Source organism: Uloborus diversus, chromosome 6 (genome assembly GCF_026930045.1).
Source record: "Uloborus diversus isolate 005 chromosome 6, Udiv.v.3.1, whole genome shotgun sequence".
Taxonomy (NCBI): domain Eukaryota; kingdom Metazoa; phylum Arthropoda; class Arachnida; order Araneae; family Uloboridae; genus Uloborus; species Uloborus diversus.
This window is the reverse complement of record NC_072736.1, coordinates 109,037,511-109,053,753: the sequence shown is the minus strand read 5'-3', so window position 1 is coordinate 109,053,753 and position 16,243 is coordinate 109,037,511. Positions and strand designations below refer to the sequence as shown.

General features: G+C 34.4%; 2 protein-coding genes across 2 annotated transcripts in view; one reads left to right on the top strand and one right to left on the bottom strand.

The window, feature by feature from the left end:
• Positions 1-11,572, bottom strand: part of LOC129224641 (28S ribosomal protein S15, mitochondrial-like) — a 38,156-nt gene extending 26,584 nt beyond the window's left edge. Inside the window, exon 1 of the mRNA XM_054859124.1 lies at positions 11,276-11,572. Coding sequence (XP_054715099.1) covers positions 11,276-11,546 — 271 coding nt within the window. The 5' untranslated portion in view covers positions 11,547-11,572. The remainder of the gene's footprint in view (positions 1-11,275) is intronic.
• Positions 11,573-11,683: 111 nt separating this feature from the next.
• LOC129224642 (28S ribosomal protein S10, mitochondrial-like) overlaps positions 11,684-16,243 on the top strand; it is a 30,503-nt gene continuing 25,943 nt past the window's right edge. The window contains exon 1 of the mRNA XM_054859125.1: positions 11,684-11,821. Coding sequence (XP_054715100.1) covers positions 11,726-11,821 — 96 coding nt within the window. The 5' untranslated portion in view covers positions 11,684-11,725. The remainder of the gene's footprint in view (positions 11,822-16,243) is intronic.

The window sequence follows — 16,243 nt, the reverse complement described above, 5'->3', positions numbered from 1 at the left end:
ATGAACAAAAGGTGTCTTAGCAAAGACTTGTGATTTGGTTGAAGTAGTAATTTTACAACTTGTGATGCCTGCATATAATTAATGTCATCTTTCTTGCGGAGCATAGAGGATAATCCGGCAGATGATTTTGTAGCAAACTTCTCAGTATATTATTCATCTTTAGCTAAGATTTCAATGATTAAACCTATGAATTACTCATAGTGAATCGACTTCTTCCACAAATTCAACAACGATCCATTTGCCAATGGCTGGATTTAACTACTGGGAGAACCTCTTGTTTTCACGTCTACTTCATTGACTGTTTTATCAATAATTGTTAATGTCCTTTTTTATTAATTGTACATTTATTTTTTCATTCTTTTTTGCTTTTTTTGTGTTTCTTGCCTGTTTTGTATACAATCTTGCAGCCACCTGTTCTGTAGTAAAAACTTCTCCCACCTGTGTTTCCCTCTCTTGCATTTCTTTTGTAAATTTTTCATAGCCTTTTCAGTGCTTGAAAATGGCTGCGGACAAAGAGGTACACATTTATGCTAGAGGTACAACAGGAGAATTTAGTTTTTTCTGTTTTGATTGTGTGTGAGGTTGTACGCAGATTATGTTCTGGGCATGGTTAGTTTTAAAAGGAAATTAAAAAGACAACATATTTGCTATCAATACTTAATATGTCTTATAATGTAAATGTATATAATAGTAAAGCTACAGTAAATTACCAACCTACAGTAATCATAAACTATCAATAATAATCAAAAAATATAATACATTTAAGTACTAATTGGCATAAGTTATAGTAGTTAAAATAATAAATAGAACAAATAAATACAGGGTACTTATTAATAAAACTTTTACAAAACATACTTTTAGTTTAAAACATGAACAATATCTAACAGCTGTCTTGCAAATATAATTTAAGCTTGTTAATCTTCATGCATTTAATGTCTCAAACTCGAAAACATTGGCTATACCCATTTTACCCCGCGCAACTAAAAGTACTATAAATTTTTTGTCATTATTAAAATTTACTTATTTTTTGAGTTTTCTGTTAGATAAATTCTTCTTCTATCAAATCCAAATAAAAAATTTCCAGAACTCTTTCTGTGAATTTTTTCAGAAAGAAGTTTATTACTCACTATGAATACATGTTTTGTGTTCTGAAAAATAAAATCTCTGTTAAGCCTGGTATAAATGAGTTGCTAGATTTTTTTTTCTCACGTCAAAATGTTGCCAGATATGTAAACATTTTCAACACAATTTTTTCTTTTCTAAAAATTTTGTCTTGTAGAATAAAAATAAGAAAAAGGCAACTATACCCATTTTACCCCGGCTACCCATTTCAAACCGGGTCCCCCTATATAATTGTAAAATGAGAAATAGAAAATATTTTTTATTAATTATGTAAATATTAAGTATACATGTTTTATCACGATAATTGAATGTTCAGAAATTATTTTTAAGATCATGTATACATTAATATTTACAATTGAATTTATGAATCATTGTTTTCTGGATAAATAAAAATAAATGATTGTTCACATCGTCGTAAGAAGGTGACTTCATACTCATCATTTAGTACCAATACTCGAGCGCGTCCGTAGAATGATACGACTATCGACCGCTGCACTCAGCCGTGCGGGGGGCGGTGGAACCTAAGGCTTACGGCTAAGTGGAGGGGTGTGAGCGGAGAAAAGTACCAATACTCGTGTAACTCCCCCAACAAACATCCGACTTTTTAACGTGTGTTATCATACAAGTGTTCCGGGAATTTGTGATTCTGATAACATTAACCGTGATCACATTAAGCGGCGCCTACTATATGAATTAATCATAATTTAGTTTTTGTTACGAATTATTGCAACAAAAATTCCATTGTAAACAATAAATGATAAGTTAATATTTGTCAACAATCAATATGTCTTGGTTTTATTATAAACATACAAAATATATAATAACCATATATATTATCCCCATAAAGTAACTATTGTAATTATAAAGTGATTTTGATAAATAGTATTTCTAGAATTCCTAAACTATTTAATTAAGGGAGCCTTGACGCAGTGGGCCAAACCTCTCTTACATAGAGTGGGTCAAGCCTCCCCACCTACCCATTTTGTACAGAGTAGCACCTGGTGAGGTTAAGCCTAATTCAAGGAACAAACTTTATAATTATAGTAAAAGCTTAATATTATAGTATTTAGAAAATCCCATTTTCAAAAGTATAAACTAATTACATTTGCTGAAAAGGTCTTACAAATTATGCTCAAAATTCTTAGTTTTTAGGTTGCAAAATTTTTTTTTATAAATATCTCCACACATCTGATAGCTAGATGGATAAAACTAAGCTGGGTGCCTGATCACATCACTAGCTTTGACTGCCATATAGTGAGAAACAGCTAAAACATTAATAAATACAAAAATTGAAGGGTGGGTCAAGCCTCCCTTATGGTCAAGGCTCCCTAGTTACCCCTATAGTCCTTGCAGTCATGAGATATTTTCATTTTTTTCCGACCAATGTGTTTAATATTTAACTAGGCACTTTTAATAGAAATTAAAATTGTTACCGTTATTACCCCGCATTATGCGGCATGGCGGAAAAAAGCAAGGTTGACCAGCATGCCGGAAAATTCGAATTTTCTGGCATGCCGGATAATTTGAGTTTATTTTGCAACAAAACAAAAGGAAATTTCCCCATTCAGTTTCAATTAGAAAGCAAACCACTGTAAGGAAAAAAAAAATCCCAAATGTAACCTTCTTTCACAAAAAAAGAAAAATGTGTATTATTTATGGTATATTATGGTGTGCTATTTATGGTAGGTCATTATTAATGGATTTAATTATATGCCAATAAAGTAATCAATTCAGTGACAATCATCGTTACTGCAATTTTGTTCATATTTTTAAAATCTTAATATATAAAAATCAATGTCCTGAGATAATATATATACATATATATATACATATATATATATATATATATATATATATATATATATATATATATATATATATATATATATATATATATATATATCAACGCACAGCCGAAACCGCTGAAGCTTCAGACTTGAAAATTGGCAGGCATGTCCGCATGATTACGAAAGTAACCACAAAGAAAGGATTTTTCGAAATCTCAATTAGTTCGGGAGAAATTAATTAAAACCTCTTAATTTCTGAGAAATTAAAACCTGTCATTGAATTCAAATCCCTTATTTTCGAAGGCTTTCCTCCATTCAAATCATTATTCAGTACTTCATCTCAACTTTTGGTCGATAGTGAACTATAAATTTAATATTGTTTTTGTTTCTCACATGATTCTTCGAGGCTTTTCTTAAGTCAAATAATTCGCAAATAATTTTCAGTATTACAGATCGGACCCTTTTTTTCTTACTTTGTGTAAATTTTGTTGGCAAGCTGTTTTGCTATTCAATTTTTGGTTTTTAAATAACATCATTTGTTTCTTGCAAATGTAATTAGAAAGGTTTAATTTGTTATTTTGTTTGATTTTATTATAAAACTTACTTTTTTAAAAACTCATTGAGGATGGAGCACATCAATGTGAACGGAACTATTCTTCCTCATCATGTCGTTAATATTACAGGTGATGGTGCATGTCTTTTCCGATCTCTTTTGTTTTTATTGTATAATAGTGAAGCTATGTTTAATGAAATTCGTGCTACCATAGTTAATTACGTTTATAATCATTGGGATCAATTTTCTATTATGTCATGTGATAAACACGGTAATAATTATGAAAGCTCCGAAGATTACTTAGTGGATATGTCGCAGGTTCATGTTTTTGGTGGATTCTGTGGATTATTCGCTGCTGGAGACATTTTTCAGTTCTTATTTGAAGTTTATTTTGAAGGCAAATTTTATGCAAAATTTGGAAATGACACTTTTCCGGTGAGAAGACTGAAATTTAGTGGTGATCTTTCAAATGGACACTTTGATGTTTACATACCGGTAAATGAAGCCAGTATAGTCTCTGAAAGTAGCACAGAATCACTCCATAATACCACTGATTTTGAAACACTAAGGAAAAAAGGAAAAAAAGACGAGCCAGATTTTCAAATGCTACACGTAAAAAGCAGTTGAAAACCGCGGTCAAAAAATATCAACAAAGTCACCCAGAAACTTTAGCTGCTGCTGTGAAGAAATATCAAACAAGTCACCCAGAAGCTTTAGCTGCTGCTGTGAAGAAATATCAAACAAGTCACCCAGAAGCTTTAACTGCTGCTGTCAAGAAATATCAAACAAGCCACCCAGAAGCTTTATCTGCTGCTGTCAAGAAATATCAAACAAGTCACCCAGAAGCTTTAGCTGCTGCTGTCAAGAAATATCAAACAAGTCACCCAGAAGCTTTAGCTGCATCAGTCAAAAAATATAAAAAAAATCACCCAGAAGCTCAGAGATCTGCTCAAAAAAATTATGAGAAACAAAATCCTGGTTTACGAACTGAACGCCGTTTACGTCCATGGAACACGAAAACCTACTCAGGTTTTGCATATGATTGTAATATAGAATATGAAAATGATATTGGTACTATGGACAATAAATGCCCAGTGTGCCATGCAAAAAAGTTCAAACTTGAAAGCCCAGGTTTGTGCTGCAGCGGGGGTAAAGTACAGCTTCCACCACTACCACCTCCACCAGAACCACTGTATAGTTTGCTCATGGGCCATCATCCAGATCACCGCCATTTTATTGATCGTATTCGGCAATACAACAGATGTTTTCAAATGACATCGTTTGGAGCCAAGCAAATTAAGGAGACTGGTTTCATGCCAACATTCAAAGTTCAAGGACAAGTTTACCATTTGTGTGGAAGTTTGCTCCCAGAAACAGAGCAACAGGCTCAATTCTTACAGATATATTTCGTAGGTGATGATGAAAAAGAAGCTCACATAAGGTCACACAACTATCCTGGTGTCAAGCCAGACTTGGTAAAGCAACTTCAACATATGCTGCATGAAGTAAATAATTACATCAAGGACTTAAAAACTGCGTTAGATAAGGTGCCACTTGAGTGTCGAAATTTTCAAGTAATGATTCACGCAGATCGTATGCCTGCCAATGCACATAAAGGACGTTTCAATGCACCATCAGCCAACGAGGTGGCTCTGGTGATTGTAGGACAGCAGTTTCAGCAGAGAGACATCATCCTTGAAAGCCGCAATGCAAAACAGCAACGAATAAGCGAACTCCATAGGGCATATGATGCCCTGCAATATCCTCTCATGTTTTGCTATGGGGAAGATGGATATTCAGTTGATGTACTTCAGCAAGATACTGCTGATGAGTTGGGGCCTACTACTAAATTACCTGTCAAGAAAACTGTTTCTGCAGCTCAGTTTTATTCCTGGCGTATAATGTTACGAGATACAGAAGAAAATTATCTGTTACGCTACTGTGCTCTTCTAAGTCAATTTTTAGTTGATGAGTATGCTAAGATAGAAACTGAAAAACTGAATTTTCTCAAATACAATCAAAGCAAACTGAGATCAGAGGAATACATTCATTTAAGAGATGAAGTAGGAAGGTATGATGCTGATCAAATAGGACAGAGAGTGGTATTACCATCATCGTTTATCGGTGGACCCCGTTACATGCACGAACGAGCTCAAGATGCCATGTCATATGTACGTCATTATGGAAGTTCAGATTTATTTATAACTTTCACGTGTAACCCAAAATGGAAAGAGATTCAGCGAGAATTGTATCCCGGATAGAAGCATTATCAACGTCATGACATCATTGCGAGAGTTTTCCATATGAAAGTGAAGGAGTTTATGGATCTTATAGTTAAAGGACAAGTTTTTGGTAAAGTTCGGTGTCACATGTTATCTGTAGAGTGGCAAAAACGAGGGTTGCCCCATATTCATTGCCTGCTGTGGCTGGAAGAAGCCATTACTGCTGATATGGTTGATAAAGTTGTGTGTGCTGAAATTCCAGATGTTGATCGTGATCCCCTTTTCTATGATATTGTTAAGGCTAATATGATTCATGGACCATGCGGAAGTGTAAATACATTTTCTCCTTGCATGAAAGATGGTTGCTGCACAAAACGATATCCTCGCCCTTTCGTCCAAGAAACGCAGAGGGGACAAGATGGTTATCCTTTGTATCGTAGGAGAACTCCAGAGGAGGGTGGTTTCACAGTTAATCTTAAAGGATTTCAGTTAGATAACAGATGGGTTGTACCATACAATCCCGTTTTGTTGCGTACTTTTGAATCTCATATCAATGTTGAGATAACGAATTCCGTAAAATCCATAAAGTATGTTTGCAAATACATCACTAAAGGAAATGATCAAGCAGCCATCATTTTAAAGAATGATAAAGATATTGATGAGATAGAGATATACGAATCTAGCAGATATATCAGCAGTTCAGAAGCAGTGTGGAAAATATTGGGATTTCCTATTCATGAGAGATACCCTGCAGTAATTCATCTTGCTGTGCATCTGGAAAATGGCCAACGTGTTTACTTCACCGCACAAAATATTCATAACAAAGTTGTAAAACCTCCAGAGACAACACTTTCGGCATTCTTCAACCTTTGCAAAATTGATGAGTTTGCCAGAACACTTCTGTATGTTGAAGTTCCTTCGTATTATGTGTGGCAACAGAATAAAAAGTTTACAAGACGTAGGCGGGGAGAGAAAATTGATCAATGGCCAGGGATAAAGAAAGATTCTGCTTTAGGACGCGTTTACACAATTCATCCTAACAATGTTGAGTGTTACCACCTACGCCTCCTCCTCCATCATGTTAGAGGTCCAACATCTTTTTCTTATTTAAAAACTGTAAGCAATGTTGAATACCCTACATTCAAAGCTGCATGCATGGCAATGGGATTGCTCGAGGATGATAAACAGTGGCAATACACTATTGAGGAAGCTATTTTAAGCAGCTCATCATTCAAACTGCGAGAACTTTTTTTAGTGATCTTGGTATTTTGTCATCCCTCTGATCCACGAAGCCTTTGGGAAAAGTACAAGGACAGTTTTTCAGAAGACATCCAGTTTCAGCATGAAAGACAACTGCAAGACTCCGCTCTTTCAACTAAGGACAAAGCGTACAACCAATGCTTGATTCTGATTGAAGACACTGTTCAGACTCTGGGAGGTCAGCGCTTAATGGATTATGGTTTACCTCAGCCTGAGCGATTTGAGACTAATTTGCAAAACAGAGAGTACATGCGAGAAACAAATTTTGATCTTGAAGATTTGAAGAAAAAAGTACATAATGCTGAAGCCTCTCTAACAGGCGAACAGTCCAGCGTATATCAAAAGGTTCTCAACAGCCTCGAGTCTGGTACAGGCCAAATATTTTTCTTAGATTCACCTGGTGGAACTGGAAAAACATTTCTCTTAAATTTACTTCTTTCAAAGGTCAGAAGCAATAAAGGCATTGCCTTGGCAACTGCATCATCTGGAATAGCTGCAACGTTATTGGAGGGTGGAAAGACAGCTCATTCTGCTTTTAGATTACCCCTTAACCTGAATTACTCAGAGAATCCAACGTGCAATATTAAAAAACAGAGTAATTTGGCTAAGGTTTTACGTGATTGTAAACTCATTATCTGGGATGAGAGTACTATGGCTCATAAAGCAGGATTCGAGGCTCTTAATGCAACTCTCAAAGATCTAAGAAATTCTGAGGAAGTAATGGGTGGAGTAACTGTTCTACTAGCAGGAGATTTTCGGCAAACGTTACCGGTTGTACCTAGAGGAACACGTGCAAATGAAGTTAACGCATGCATCAAATCGTCGTATCTATGGCCTAAAGTGCAGAAACTTCGTTTGAGTAAGAATATGAGAGTTCATTTACATGGAGATGCATCAGCGGAATTGTTTTCTAATCTTCTCCTTAAAATAGGAGACGGATTATATCCTGAATGTGCTGGCAAAATTATTATACCCCACGCACTCGCTACGGTAGTCACGGAATTGCCAGATCACATCGCCAAGATTTATCCTGATGTTGCTGATATAAAAAATAAGCCCATTGAATGGTTGTGCGAGCGTGCCATCTTATCTCCAAAAAATGACACAGCCGCAGAAGTCAACAGCATCTTATTAAAGTCGTTTAGTGGAGAAGATATTTACTACAAATCTTTTGATACAACAACAAATCGTGATGATGCAGTGCAGTATCCAAAAGAGTTTCTTAATACCTTAGACCCTCCCGGTTTTCCACCTCACTTACTTCACCTGAAAGTTGGAACACCAGTAATGCTACTACGAAACCTTTGTCCACCAAAGTTATGCAATGGCACCAGACTACAAGTGATTAGACTTAATAAGTATGTTATCGAAGCTACGATAATGACTGGATGTGCTCGAGGAGAGTTGGTTTTAATACCCCGCATTCCATTAATTCCGTCGGACTATCCGTTTGAATTTAGAAGAGTGCAGTTCCTGTGAAAGTTTGCTTTGCAATAACCATTAATAAGTCGCAAGGGCAGACGTTAAAAGTAGCGGGGATCGATTTAAGAGAAGACTGTTTTTCACACGGCGAATTTTATGTAGCTTGCTCCAGAGTCAGTTCATCAAGCAGTTTAATAATTTTAGCACCAGAAAAAAAAAAAATGTTGTATACAAGGAAGTTCTTGCTTAAACACACAGGCATAACAATAAAATGTGGATGGTCTGCGTTTTCAAAGAAAATGAATACTTTAAAATGATCGTTAATGACAGTTAAGGATCGGTTTAGGCCAAGGGCATATATATAAGGAGTCCAGGGGCCCCGGGACCCTCCTAAAATTAGAAAAATATAGGTAATAAGTAATTATTATAGGAGATTTTTAGTTACTAGGTGCACCAAACACTGTTATCCCTGCTAATTCCATTACCCGAGCAATGCCGGGTACGGGAATGCTAGTAAACTATAAGGTTCCTTTTAGAGAGGTAAGTTTAATTTTTGTTTATTGAATAGCATGCTACATCTGGCACTAATAGCACTGGTTCAGGGGCGGTAAAGTTACTGCTTAAATGTTTGCTTATTTAGTTCTAATTTAAATTTCATAAAATTATTTGTTATTAAACAATATTTTCCTTGTTAAAATAACAAATGACATTGTTAATAAATATCTTTATGATTAAACTGTTTGTTGATACTAATAAGATATGAAAAGAACTTATATTTATTTTTAAGCTATAGGTAGTATAATAATTATTTTTTCCTAACCTCGATTTTTCCGGCATGTTGGAAAAGAGCAGGCAAGTGTTATTTAAAATCTGGTGACCCCCTAATTTTGCAGCATGCCGGATAGTGCGGGATAATACGGTACATTACTAATAATTTTTTAAATATAAAATATAAAACGAATATTATATTACTTTCTTATATTAATAATGTATTAATACATTATAAAAATATTGTGCATACCTTTTTGGTTATTTTTAATAATAAATGAACAATATTACTACGATTAATATAACTTTTATGTTGAAAATATCGTAGTTGAAAAAATAAATATCATGATATTTTCAAAATAAATATTGGATATCCACTATAATATTAAAATCTGTTCGCGTCCGTCTGTCTGTCTGAAGATCTATCTTCTCTAGAACCACTGCGAATCGGAAATCAAACGAGATACCGATTCAATTCGAAATTTTCCAAAGAAAACAATAGGACCAATCTCGTAATTGTTCGACTTTAATTAGCAGAGATATTAATTAAAACGTTAATTAACATAACGTTATTCAGGAATTTTTATTTCTTTCCTGTTGCCATTTTGCATAAGCGCGAGCAAGTAAAATTCTAATAATTGTTTTAAAAGATTTTTTGGCTGCTGTCCAAATCTTAAAACAACGTTTCCATCTAGAATTTCATTTTAAATTACTTTAAAATTGGTTGCCCTATTCGGACATAGCCTTTATTTTATCGTCTGTCCTTTTTTTATTTTTCACATTCAACGTTCTTAACTCTTTTCAGCATATGAAAGTTGTTTCTTTAGCTATGTTTATTGATTGTAGTGTAAGTTTCACCAACCTCATATTTTGGTACATTTAGGATGTGCGACTAACTATGTTTATTTTGTTGGACCTTTTCCTGTCACATGGGTGAGTTTTCGAATTGTAATAACTCTCTTTTTCCTTCCTGTTTCTATTTTTGAAATACAGTTTGTATCGTTAAAAGAAAATATTAAATTAAGATTGTTTGGATTTCTTTAAGTGAAACAGAGTTGAACAAAAAAGATTGTTTTTATGGATTTTAACTAAAGCTTAATTCGAATCTGACGACTTGGTATTAAATTAATGCTAATTGGTATTTATTAAGTCTTGGTGCTTTAGTTTCACATAAGCAACCAAAAAGTATGTCATTTTATGTAAAAAGTTGATCATAATTGTACATACAAATGTTTCAGATATAGTCTATCAGATTTAATTCAGTTTAAAGTGAGCACAGATTATAATTGATAATGCATGTATTTTTATCTTTTGTGCTAATTGAAAATGCGCATAACTTGCATTATTGATAACTATGATTAACTTTAAAGAGATTTTTGCCAAAAATATGCTCTACTGGTGTTTTGCAAACCTTGCATTACGCGTATTTATTTACTCCTTAGCGCTTTAAAAACTGATGTCAGAGTAATGCAAAAACATCAGTTGGACATCTCTTTCATTTTTTACGTAGCCCGTGCAACGCTGGGCACGCAGCTAGTATATTGTGATATATGTTGAGTGATACACATTGGCAAACCTTGGTCCCACTGAGAATGAAATTTTTCACGACACCACTGGAAGATGGAATTCGATCGAATCGAGCACAATCGAGTTGAATAACAAGTCCTGAAATCCCCTGTAATTATTTACAGCTGATTCCATCCTTTGTTTTTCAAATAGGCAAAAGGTTGGCTATAGTTGAAGAGAAATAAACCAGGGATATTTCGGTAATTGGGAATCTGGCACGGTCGTCTTTTTTTGGCGTCATTTGGAAAAGCACCTTTATCGAATAATCCCCTAATTCTATGTGAATAGATGTTTCCGTTCTCTTTATTTAGATTTGCAACGAAAAATACCTCTCGCGCAGGCGCTGAAGCCAAAAATTGACGCCAATGAGAAAGAACGCCAGATTCCCAATTATCGAAATCTTCCCACTAAACCGGTAAACTTATGAATTTTAAGCAGAATTACGAGAAAAAGCGAGCTTATGCTTAAACATTTATGCTTTAAAATATAGTCATGAATTTTGTCTCGCAGAAGTAACTTTTAACGAAGAAAAAAAGCGTTCTATAAATGTCCTCAAGGAGATAGAAAATACTTACCACTTTGCTTAAAAATGTTGAACATTGGACGTCTACGCCAATGGAACGGCAACCAGTCTACTGGTTTTTTGTACTGTTTTAGAGATTCTGGATCAGCTTTTTTTAATACTTCATCGGCAGTACTCACTACTGGATCTGAAGGTGATACATTTAATTTGCTGGATGAAATGACTATGCTAGCTGAAAATTGATCGAAAACATTTGCCCGGAACAAATTTCTTTTAAATACATGACAAATAAAATTATATCTCCTCGCAAAAATCGCTTCCATGCTTTTTTTTTGGTAAATAGTAAATAAAACCAATTGTTGCCAAACTAGATAAACTAAACCATAAATGATTTTGCTTAGGGAGGTCATATCAACTGTACTCATATCAACTGTAACCGTTATTACATGTTTACATTTTTGAGGTGATCGCCTTCATTTTGTTTTGTGAATTTTTAATTAAAATGCTTCGTAATATTTTCAAGTTCAATACACAGTTTAAAAAAGCACCTAGACCAAGCTCCGCACTTTTTTCAACTCTTAAAGATATTTCTCATGAGGTTGTTATTCTATTTCCTTTTTATAAGATAGAATTTACATTTTAAAAGTAAAATGTTTTCTTGAATGTACTTTGAAGAACTCCTATTTATAGCATTGACGGGAGATAAAAGTCAAAAGAGTGATGATTTTGTTTTTTGAAAAACTGAAAAAAAAATGCATTTTTTCTGACCACTGATTCGGACAGTGGTTTATTAAATTATTAATTTGATATATGTAAATAGGCTTCATGTGATTATCAATAGTTTTGCTGATAATTTAGAAACTAAGGGGATTGTAGACTGTAATGGAAAAGTGAAATGTCTTCAAGAGAATTAAGATCAGCTTTTTAAGTGGGATCCCTACTAGCAAAATTTCTTGCATCAACTGTGACAGATCTTGATATTATACTGATGGCTTCAATATTGGCGTGTTTCATGTTGCATAAAGATTAAAAAGCAATTTTGCAACAACAATACGTATGCAACATTGCATTAATTTTAAAATACCAGCATTGATATTTCCTTACAATATCAGCATTGCATACATGTTGACGCTATCAAGATGGTATTGCTTTCATGCTGTCGCCGTCAAGGTAATTAGTACACAATAGTACAGGTGGACCTTCGTTGCTATTCTTGCGCATGTGCAGAGTTCTTTATAACCAGCGTCCCTTGCACTGCTGGCATGTTATCTTCCTCCTTCGACCTTGTCAATACAGTCAGTCCAGGAGCTTCATGCTGCACGTGGTGTTGCATTCTTTAGGCTTCGCTAAGTTGGTTGCTTAGTTATAAGTGTGGAATAGTATTGTTTTTGGAATAACTTATGAATGACTGATAACTGCATTTATTTATTCATATTTCACAAATTCATTCGAATTAATCACAGAATCGTATTATCACTTCAATCTCACAAGTAAGATTAATTTTATTCAATTGATTATTTATGTTACTCTTGAAGATAAATTCATTTGTTTTGTCCAGGGGATATTTTCAATGCTGACATCCATTTGGAATATGTACTTTATTGTATTTATTTATTTATTGCTCTCTTTACTCTTTAATGTGCTGTAAAAACTTCCACAATTATTCCTATCTAGGCATTTTATGTCTCTATAATACAATTAGAAGCACGAATTTAAAAAATAAGTCAAGTATTACGCAAAACAAAGAAAGTTTCATTTTTTAAATTAAATTGCGAGTACTATTAATATCTTTATATGAATCTCCGATCAGATGCCAGCTTTAAGAAAATATTTTTAGACTTGAAAACTAATCAGTCTTGAAGAATAACAGAAATAATTAAAGAATGAAATTTTATTCTCGAGTTTGAAGTGAAGATAATACAAATAAATAAATAGATGAAACACCTTGCAAACATACTGATTTCATACTGCCATGTCAATGTATCCTGACATTTTCCTGTCATATCAATACAAATGCAAGATTACAAAAGCAAGGTCATCTTGCCTAGAGATTGAATTTATGCTGTCATGACAACATCTTGATATTTTTCTATCAAATCAATATGTGTGCAAGATTACAAAAACGAAATCACCTTGCCTACAGCTTAACTCAGGGGTGCCCACAGGGGGGATTATGGCGCAAGTTGCGCCATCCAAATTTTTGGGGGGGATTTTTTTTCCAGAACGTTTTTTTTCTTTCGAACATGAAATTTTTGAATTTTGGAAAGAAAAAGTATTTAAACTTATTTAACAAGAAATAGATGCATTAATAATGCTTTTTTCACGTACTCTTCAGGGCCATCGCCAAGAGGGGGGGGTGCTACACCCTCCAGTTTTTCAGAAGTGGGGCCGCCAATTTCATTTTAGCGATGAAAACGAACGAAGAGAAAGGGAAACTCTTCGTTGTTTTAAAAAATTGAAACAGCAATTATAAATGAACAATTGAAATAATAGTGACAAAAAATATTTTTTCTGTAAAATTTGAATAGAAAATGTAATCTTTTAAAATACAATTTAGGGACATCCATGATTCTCTTTTATTAAGAGTATCTAAGTAAGGGCCGTGGCTAATGTACGCTTCAAACATTTCTATTAACGCAAAAAAAAAAAAGTATTCAGTACAGTACACGCTTCACTAGGCCGCAGAGTGGGTATGCCTGCCTAGTCAGAAACTATGGGCACGGCTCAAATTAAAGTATTGTGCAAAGAGTAAAATTAGCATAATGGGAGGGAGGAAAGGCGACAAAACTAACATGGCACACGTCTTGTCTCTCGGCGGCCCTGATTACACAAAGCTATGCTTCATGGTTCTTCAGTTAAAATAAATAAATAAATAAATAAAAATATATAAATAAATAAATAAATAGGACAGCTTCATTAGAACAGCGTATAGGATAGGGTTCGCCGAAACATCCCCATATGTATTTTTTTTTTTTTTAATGAAAAATAGTGTCCTGAAAATCATTGCTAGTGGAGAAAAATGTATGGGTCACAGAAATAAATTTAAAATAGAGAAAAATAATAATAAATTAATAACAGTTAAATGCAAAGAGAAAATCAAAGTATTGTAATGAATACTCACACCAAAAGTTCTAAACTTTTGAATGTAAAAATCGTAAGTAAATCACAGCTTGATCAAGAGATGCAGGTGGCATATTTAAAATAAAATGAAGTGGAATAGAGACCTAAGGTATCGCAGAAAATTACCACATCTGTTCAAAATGTTAAAAGTCCTTTTTCCAAGGTCGCAAACGCTTGTATTGCAAGAAAGCAAAAATATTAGGGGGGAAATTGAAAGTTTTACTATGGAAAATCTAAGCAAATAATCGTGTTTGGCGAAGGAAAATTGGAAGAAAATATTACCACAATATATTTATCAGTTATTAAAATTGACAATGAAGATAGGAGGGACGTAGCCAAACTGAAAGGAAGAGTGGGGAACTCCAAATCCTTCTTTTTATATCCCCAAAGCTGGTCTGGAAGTGAATTTTTAAAATTTAGATTTTGAAAAAATCCCGGAAAAATGTTCTCAAATCCCATCTTTTAGCCTAACATCATTAAGATGGCCTACACCTGAGTATTTTGGACTGCAATTTTGAAAACCATGAGAGTGCTCACAACGTAACCTCCGAGAAACGCCCTCTCAATTAATCATTCATCGTCATTCAAGGTCGAATAAATTTCGTCTTTTGGACTTGAATTAAATAAAAAAAAACTCCCTAAGTTGTCCCGAAACTGTCGTCCTCCTAATATTACCGAAGATCCTCAAAAATTTCATTGTTAAGGCTTCAATTTAGAAAATTTTCGGGGAAGCGATCTCCAAAACCCCTCTAACAGTATTAATAAATGATCTACGATTGCTTTAATTGAATTTCAATTTTGAAAATTTGCCAGAGGAGGACTCCAAATCTCTCCATCACCCATTAACATTAGCAAAAATCTTCTAAAACTGCGGTTTCTACGGATCGAAATTTTTTTCGAGAGAATGCCTCTCTTTCTCTCTCTCTCTCTCGCCAACATCATCGAAAAATGTCTTAAATCTCGCTTTTAGTGCTTCAATTACGAAACATTTCTGGTCGTGAGCCCCTTCAAAACTCCCCCTTCTCCCTTTCATCGAAGGTTGGCTTAAATTACGTTTTTGGAGCTTTGATTTCAAGAAACTGGCGGTGCACTAAATTTTAACAAAAAAAGTCTATAATCACATTTTTAAGACTTCAAAATTTCAAAAAATTTCGGGGGGGGGGAGCATTTTTCTTTCCCTTAATATCACCGTAGATCGTCTAAAACTGCATTTCTCGAACTACAATGTTCAAATTTTCACGGGGGAGAACCCCCGGACCCCCCTTTACGTGTTACAATCAGAAATAATTCACAATTGGGAATGCGTGCTTGAAATTTGCATTTTGAAAAATTACAGAACGATGACCCCGAGTCTCTTTCTCCCTTAACATCACCATAGATCGTCTAAAACTGTGTTTTTCAAATAACAATCTTGAAAATTCATGAGGGAGAGCAGCCGGGCCCCCTCTTCTGTACATAATTAAATATAACGTTCGATTGTGTTGGGAACTTAAATTTGGAAAAATTATCGGGTGAGACTATCCTGGAACTCCTCTCCCCTTCCTCCCAAACTTAAAATATAGTTAAAACTGCGTTTTTATGTCTTCAAATTGCGAAATAATGCAAGAAGTTAGCCCTCCGACATCCCCTAATTCTGACTGAATATTATCCTTACGATTATTTATATTGCTATAGTACTAAGGTCTAGTAATATGACTATCCCTGCTAAACCAGAAGCCAAATCTTCTCTCTCTCTGCATATTCGAACATGCATTTGAAAAGATTAAGGGGCCGCCAAAAGCGAATCCCCCCCCCCCCCCCCAGTTTTTTGAAATAGCGACGGTCCTGGTACTTTTTCCAAAATTTAATGACCGTGTCTCTTTTTCAATGAAAGGAGCATCACAGACGGCATGGAGTATGT